Below are 8,260 nucleotides of genomic sequence, written 5' to 3'. Positions count from 1 at the left end.
TTTTATCATTCCCACCTTTGTAATTTCCTTATCTCTTATTTGTCCTGTTTGTCTGTCCTAATTAGATTGTAAGCTCTGTCGAACAGGGACTGTCTTTTCCCGAGTCTATACGACTAGCCCCATCTGTGGCCGTTTTCAAGTCCAGACTCAAAACCCACCTCTTTACCACTGCTTTTGACTCCCAACTCACTTGCCCTGTCCTTTATCCTCACCTCTTTATTCCCTCGCCCTTAATTGTTCTGTCTGTTTACCTGTCTTATCTAGATTGTAAGCTCTTTGAGCAGGGACTGTCTTTTGTGTATGGTGTACATCACTGTGTACGTCTAGTAGCGCTATAGAAACGATAAGTAGTAGTAGTAGATGGTGCGCACTGCATGGTTACTGTGTGGGTAGCGTATGAGTCCTTACCGCTAAGTCAATGGGTGGCGATAAGGGCTCAGGCTGTAAATAGGCACCATGCTGGTTTTAATTTCAGTGCCTACCCATTTTCCGGACCATTACAAAAAGTCCTTTTTCCCAGCCGCGGTAAAAAAAAATGGCTCAGCGCTTGCCCAAAACACGCTCCCACACTACCGTAGGCCACTTTGTACCGCAGCTTAGTAAAAGGAAACCTTTATAATTCTCCAATTCTTAACATACAACCTCATTGGACCTAGATTTTATCTACTTCATCTTTAAACAGAATTTTCTGAGGACTGACTTGTAAAAGAAAACAAAATTTTAAAATGTGGGAGACAGACAAGATGTACGGATTTATTTTAATTTCAGAGGATCAAAAGCAGATGGTGTGGCAAAAACCCGGCAAAGTACAAGTGGCACAGCATTGCCGACGAGGTGACTGAAGGTACTCTCAGGGCATCTATAAAGAAGGAAGCCAAGAAAAGGAGATCTGGTGAAGGAACGAGGACGTAGAGAAGACAAGAAAAGACAAGAAAATCAAGTGACAGACATAACACCAAAGGAGAATCTGAAGGAACGTGTGACAGTAAAGACACATCACAGTCGAGGTGAAGGCATAGGCAAATGTCCAATAAACTGGATTGCCGAAAAGGAGAGACAATGGTGTGTAGAACAGCAGGAGCTAGAGAAAGGAAGAAGAAAGATTTTGACTAGGTGAAACTTATCAAGAACAATAAAGTCTAAGTAATCCAAGAGGCAAATTGAAAGAGGTGGAGACAATACTTTGAGAAGCTGATAAGAGGAAAATCCAAGAGAAGAAGTACCGGGAAAGTCCTCAAAAATACTCTTTCAAGGAAATAAGCAAAGAAGAAAAGGCAGAAACAATAAACTGTCACAGCTGACGTTTACGGAGCAACATCATATATGGGTCACCAGTAGAACGATATGAACCCCAAACTGACATAACATTACATGTTACCGATTTCTCTCTTCTGGATGTGTTTTCTCTGCAGTTTAACCGGTCCCACGATGACTTCTACCACCTTCAAGGAAGCATCTGTGCTCCTCTTCTGTCTCCTGACACAGCCCTGGTAACAGCGGGATATCAGGTCTTGAGCCTGGCATATCACCAGCTGGCACTGCACGTATACCATGGAATATGCACTGAGCAGCTTAAGGGAACCAAATTCAAACTGAACCACATTACTGGAGGGGGAATTATAAAGCTTGAAAGTGACGTCTACAGCACACCTATACAATGAAAAAGAAGGAAAGAGTGAAAGTACTGGATATTGAAACAAAAACCTGTTTCATACAGGTCACCACAGTAGAATACAAACCTGCCTCCCAAAGAGGACTCCCTCCCCCAAACCAGGACAAGTACATGAGGCACCCTAGGTGAACATTCAGAACTTTTAGGCCCTGTAAAAATATGTAAGTGGGCATCACATTTTCCAATATTAAGGTGGTCACTTTAGAAGCTTTGTGTGACTTTTACATGCAGAAGTAGTGGCGTTTGCATGTGTGAATGACTATTGTATGTAAATAGCTAGTTACATGTGTAGTTCAGCACACATGGGGCATAGGGTATTAGTGTGGGCTATGGTTAATACGTGTTATTTTACCATTAACTTGTGCTATTGGAAGAATCATGGCCAAATGCAAGAAAAAGATTTGGGATCTAAGTAAAACAGAAACACACAAGTGAAAAGAAATCTTCAAAAACTTCTTTGATATGGCTGGTCTCAGTAGCCATTGGAGCGGCAGATCCCAGACAGAAAACAGAAAAATCCCACTGTCACTGAGCCAGCCACAGATCTCAGCCTGCTCTCTGGTACGTTAAAGAGAGTTATAGTTATTTATCCTTGTGTGCTGTTCTCCAATGTTCCCTCTAAACTGGGCGGGAGTCCTCCAACCTGATTCCTGCCACTGGGGGGAGATGCTTCAATATTGTGTTTCAGTCTCTAGGGACAGGCAGGTCCTCTGAAGTCTTGCATAACTTGCCTATCCTTTGCTATTGAAGATGTGGTGTTGAAACAGCACCACTGATGGCAGGAATGTAGGTGGAGGAACATTGTTCTTCTCCTTGGTATTCTGCATGGTGCTGTTCTAGGACTGTGCAGTGAATTTCTAATCAAATAGGTCTAGAATAAAATTCTGCTTGGCCCCTTTAAAAGTGGTACAATTTTGGAACCTTCTCCATATTTTGGAAAGTAATTTTACATCACTAATTATTTGAGATAATGAAGGAAAATGCATTCTAGCTTTCATTGTTCTTAGTAGTTTAATATTAGTGGTCTGTTGTGTTTCACCTGGGCTTTTGGGAACATTTTCTGTGAACAAAGTGGAAGGTACTGTGTTAAACAAGATTATAGCTGGATGTGCTTACCCACTCTTGATCAATTTATAGATCCGTGTTGTAAAGTCTGAGGAATTTGGAGAAGCCACACAAGTGTCTAGAAACAATACCAGGTTCTGATCCGAGCTGAGGAGAGTGGCCTGGAGGTACAGTGTCTGATCCAGACTCACATAATATGGAGACTCAGTCACAGGGTCCAGGAACGAGGATGAGCGATAGAATGAAATGTTAACTTGGTAATGACCGTATTGTGTCATGTCAACTTCTGTAGTCTCATTTGCAAAGTAGATGAATTCCACCATTGTGTTTTGCATCATTTTGCAATAAATATCAACATTAAGTTTCTTCTGGCCAGTGACTGGATGTATGGAGGGATAAGCCCGGATAGTGTTGGAATAAACAATGGTGTCGGTATCTCCCTGTTGGGACATAAAATATAGAATTATGCCAGTGTCCAAGAACGCAGCAGTGTGGTGTAGTGACCAATGCACAAAGCTGTGAACCTGGTGACCCTATTTTGAATCGCTGCAGGCCACCGGTCATACAACCCTGTCCACTTGTAAGCTCTTTAGGAAAGGGTCATTAGAGATAAGCAGCAACTGGGAAAGACAAGCAGTTCAAACATATGAAGACAAAGCATAGTTACCCTATTCTCAATCAGGAGCCAGTGAAGTTCCTGGAAATCTGTCTTAACATAATTTACGTAGTCGGTGGATGTTGCATTTTGCAAAAGGTAGAGGCCTCCGACACTATAGTATTAGACGCTGTGAAATAAGGAGTTTCTGCAATCTAAGTGGTTAGTGATCGTGAGTGTACAATAGTAGCTATTCCGTCTGCCCAGACTATTCTGTTCATTTGAGTTATATTGCCATCTTGAAACATGGAAAATGATGGTAGATAAAAACCATACAGCCCATCCAGTCTGCCCATCAAAACCAACAATCCAATCTTTACAGTCCTTTCCTCATTGGCATAGCTAGGACTGAATGAGTCCCGAGTGGAAAAATTAACACAAAAGGGGCATAATCGAACGGAAACGTCTATCTCCATGGGCGTTTATCTCCGAGAACAGGTCCGTGAAGGGGCGGACCAAACTGTATTTTCGCAAAAAATAGATGTTCATGTTTTATTCGACAATTTGTGAGCTGGGCGTTTTTGTTTTTCAGCGATAATGGAAAATGAAAGCGCCCAGCTCAAAAACGAATAACTCCAAGACATTTATTCGTGGGAGGGGCCAGGATTCGTAGTGCACTGGTCCCCCTCACATGCCAGGACACCAACTGGGCACCCTAGGGGGCACTTCTACAAAAACAAAAAAAAAGGTAAAAGAGCTCCCAGGTGCATAGCACCCTTCCCTTGTGTGTTGAGCCCCCAAATCCCCCTCAAAACCCACTGCCCACAAGTCTACACCATTACTATAGCCCTAAGGGGTGAAGGGGGGCACCTACATGTGGGTACAGTGGGTTTGGGGGGCGGTTTGGAGGGCTCCCATTTACCAGCACAAGTGTAACAGGTGGGGGGGGATGGGCCTGGGTCCACCTGCCTGAAGTCCACTGCACCCCCTAATAACTGCTCCAGTGACCTGCATACTGCTGCCAGGGAAGTGGGTATGACATTTGAGAGTGAAAATAAAAAGTTGTGAAACAGCATATTTTGTGGTGGGAGGGGGTTAGTGACCACTGGGGGAGTCAGGGGAGGTCATCCCCGATTCCCTCCAGTGGTCATCTGGTCATTTAGGGCACTTATTGGGGCCTTATTGGTGGAAAAACAGGGTCCAGGAAAAGTGCCCTAAATTCTCGCTACAAACGCATATTTTTTTTCCATTATCGGTGAAAGGCGCCCATCTCTGATCGGCCGATAGCCACGCCCCAGTTCCGCCTTCACCATGCCTTTGACATGCCCCCATCAACTTTGTCCGCATCCGCGACGGAGTGCAGTTGAAAACGTCCAAATTCGGCTTTCGATTATACCGCTTTATTCGTTTTTGTGAGATAAACGTCTATCTCCCGATTTGGGTCACAATATAGGCGTTTTTCTATTTCGATTATAAGCAGGAAAGTCTCCCAGTGTAGCAGGGGCCATGCTGTACTGAGTGACCAAAAACATTTTTTTTTGTTTGTTTTCAGCCAGAACTGAATCTGTGGCTAAAATTCGTCATTTGCTTTCAGTTGAAACCAAAGCCAATGCTGAAACTGAAACCAGGTAATATTGGTCTGGATTGGCACTAAGTCCCAGCTTGGCACCCACTCCCTCCTCCTCTTCCTCCTGAACAGAAGGAATCATCTATCCATACATCCCCTCCCTCCTCAAACAAGAGGAACCATTCCCTGTCCCCCCTCCTGGGCTCATCCATAGGCCCCCACCCCCATGAGCCTACCTTAAATCTTGGTGGTCTAGTTGGGACAGAAGTGATCCACAGTCACTCCTACCCACGCCACCTCCACCATCAAAATGACTGCCATGACCCTCAAAGGCAATCACGCAAGACTGCAGCGGAAGGTTACAGCAGCCATTTTGATAGTGGAGACAGTAGTGGCAGGAGTGACTGGGGATTGATTGCTCCTGTCCTGAATAGGCCACTAGACCACTGGGATTTAGGGTAAACCTGGAGCTCCTATGGGTGGGTCTGGGAGAAGTTTCCTCCTGTTAAGGAGGGAAGGGAGGAAGAGAGGGACACAAAGCTCCTCCTGTTTGGGGAGGGAGGGAGGGACAAAACCCAAAGTTCTATTTCAGCCCAATGCACCAGTATTTTTGGTTGAAAACAAAATGAGGTTGAATACTTATTTTGGGCTGGTTTAGGCGCTGAAACTGAAATTCAGTCAGCCTCTACTGTGATGAGGGTGGGGGAACCTTCAGAGCTCCAGTAACCAAACTCCGCAAAAAGTAGATATGTACCATGTATTCATAGAGTCAATTGAGTGGTAACTGAGGTTTTGGAAGGGAATACAAAGGCATTACATTTGGATGTATTAAGTTTTAGCTCATTTTCAAAAAGCCAATCTGCTAGTTTATCTTTGCAAGCAGAAATATCTACAGACTGGGAAGGAGAATGTGAGTCAATAGGAGAAAAAAAAACTTTGGATATCATCAGCGTACAAGAAAGAAAAATCACAGGTCCAAGAAGAGAGCCCTGTGGGACACCAGTGGTAAGAAAATGAGATGCAGAAGACTGTTGGCATCAATGAATCAAGAAAGATCTGTCAGAAAGATAGGATTGAAGCCAGGAAAGAGCAGTCCCTCAAATACCCAAGTCAGCAAGTCTATGAAAGAATTTAGAGTAGTTAATCAAGTCGAAAGCTGCAGAAAGTTTGAGATATACAAGAAGTACCATCATCTGTTGAATATATGTAAACCCCCTGGTGTTGGAGTAAGTATTACACTTGATATTACAATTGGTGTTAGTGAGTCAAGGCTCTTTCTACCTCTCGTATCAATTACTGCAATGTTATTTATGCAGGACTCCCCCAATCTCAACAAAAACACATACAGACTCTCCAGAACACGGCAACACATGATATAAATAATGCTAAACATTTTGATCATGCTTCATCTTTACTTACCCAACTTCACTGGCTTCCTATCAACTATCGAATTAGGTTTAAGATTTTAACACTTGCACATAAAGGTTACTATCCTGCTTATAATCGAAATAGAAAAACGCCTATATTGTGACCCAAATCGGGAGATAGACATTTATCTCACAAAAACGAATAAAGCGGTATAATCGAAAGCCGAATTTGGACGTTTTCAACTGCACTTCGTCGCGGATGCGGACAAAGTTGATGGGGGCGTGTCAAAGGCGTGGTGAAGGCGGAACTGGGGCGTGGCTATCGGCCGATCAGAGATGGGCGCCTTTCACCGATAATGGAAAAAAAATATGCGTTTGTAGCGAGAATTTAGGGCACTTTTCCTGGACCCTGTTTTTCCACCAATAAGGCCCCAATAAGTGCCCTAAATGACCAGATGACCACTGGAGGGAATCGGGGATGACCTCCCCTGACTCCCCCAGAGGTCACTAACCCCCTCCCACCACAAAATATGCTGTTTCACAACTTTTTATTTTCACTCTCAAATGTCATACCCACCTCCCTGGCAGCAGTATGCAGGTCACTGGAGCAGTTATTAGGAGGTGCAGTGGACTTCAGGCAGGTGGACCCAGGCCCATCCCCCCCCCACCTGTTACACTTGTGCTGGTAAATGGGAGCCCTCCAAACCGCCCCCCAAACCCACTGTAACCACATGTAGGTGCCCCCCTTCACCCCTTAGGGCTATAGTAATGGTGTAGACTTGTGGACAGTGGGTTTTGAGGGGGATTTGGGGGGCTCAACACACAAGGGAAGGGTGCTATGCACCTGGGAGCTCTTTTACCTTTTTTTTTTTTTTGTAGAAGTGCCCCCTAGGGTGCCCGGTTGGTGTCCTGGCATGTGAGGGGGACCAGTGCACTACGAATCCTGGCCCCTCCCACGAATAAATGTCTTGGAGTTATTCGTTTTTGAGCTGGGCGCTTTCATTTTCCATTATCGCTGAAAAACAAAAACGCCCAGCTCACAAATTGTCGAATAAAACATGGACGTCTATTTTTTGCGAAAATACAGTTTGGTCCGCCCCTTCACGGACCCGTTCTCGGAGATAAACGCCCATGGAGATAGACGTTTCCGTTCGATTATGCCCCTTCATGCTGACTCACCTCCTTACTTATCTTCCTTAATTTCACCTTAAACTTCCACCAGATCTTTGCATTCCCTCAACTCTCACTGCTTGGTGCTCCCCTCTCCCTGGATTGTTCATCACTGGGAGTCTACTCATCACTCTGCCTTTTTCTTTCTGGCACCCTCTATGTGCAATTCTCTTCCCTCGGCCTCCGTTCTGAGGCTTCCTTTAAGAAGTTCAAAACTGCACTGAAAACATACTTTTTTGAACTTGCCTATGGCATTCCACATTAGAAATTTCTGGTTATCCTGGAACACTGTCTCCTACATCCCCCATTCTTATATTCTGAATGACCGGCTCATTCCTGTTTTTATTGGCTTTCCTTTCCCGGTTTCATATATTGTTGTATTTCACTTTATAAACAGCTTTGTCCTACTGGTTAGCAACAACGGTAGATACAGAATCAATAAACATAAACAAACATAATATGGGTTTCCCAGTAAAAGTCAACATCGACCAGGAGATTTTATAACAACATTTATAGTTACACAAGTACATAAGAACATAAGTGTTGCTATACTGGGACTTTCCAACAGTGGCCAATCCAAGTTACAAGTACCTGGCAAGATCCCAAAAAAGTACAATACATTTTATGTTGCTTATCCTAGAAATAAGCAGTAGATTTTCCATCTTAATAACGGCTTATGGACTTTTCTTTTAGGAAGTTATACAAACCTTTTTTTTAAACCCTGCTAAGCTAAGTGCTTTTACCACATTCTCTGGCAACGAATTCCAGAGTTAAATATTCAGAGCTTAAGAATTTTTTCTCACCAAACAGATATATTTTCTCAC

General features: G+C 43.8%; 1 protein-coding gene across 1 annotated transcript in view; it reads right to left on the bottom strand.

Annotated features, from left to right (window-relative positions):
- Positions 1-1,367: 1,367 nt before the first annotated feature.
- LOC115471031 (deleted in malignant brain tumors 1 protein-like) overlaps positions 1,368-8,260 on the bottom strand; it is a 141,275-nt gene continuing 134,382 nt past the window's right edge. The window contains exons 25-26 of the mRNA XM_030204700.1: positions 2,789-3,177; positions 1,368-1,650 (exon numbers count right to left, since the gene is read on the bottom strand). Of these exons, the coding sequence (XP_030060560.1) occupies positions 1,368-1,650; positions 2,789-3,177 (672 nt within the window). The remainder of the gene's footprint in view (positions 1,651-2,788; positions 3,178-8,260) is intronic.

The sequence above is a fragment of the Microcaecilia unicolor genome, chromosome 5 (assembly GCF_901765095.1).
Source record: "Microcaecilia unicolor chromosome 5, aMicUni1.1, whole genome shotgun sequence".
Taxonomy (NCBI): Eukaryota; Metazoa; Chordata; class Amphibia; order Gymnophiona; family Siphonopidae; genus Microcaecilia; species Microcaecilia unicolor.
This window is presented reverse-complemented; position numbering and strand designations above follow the sequence as displayed.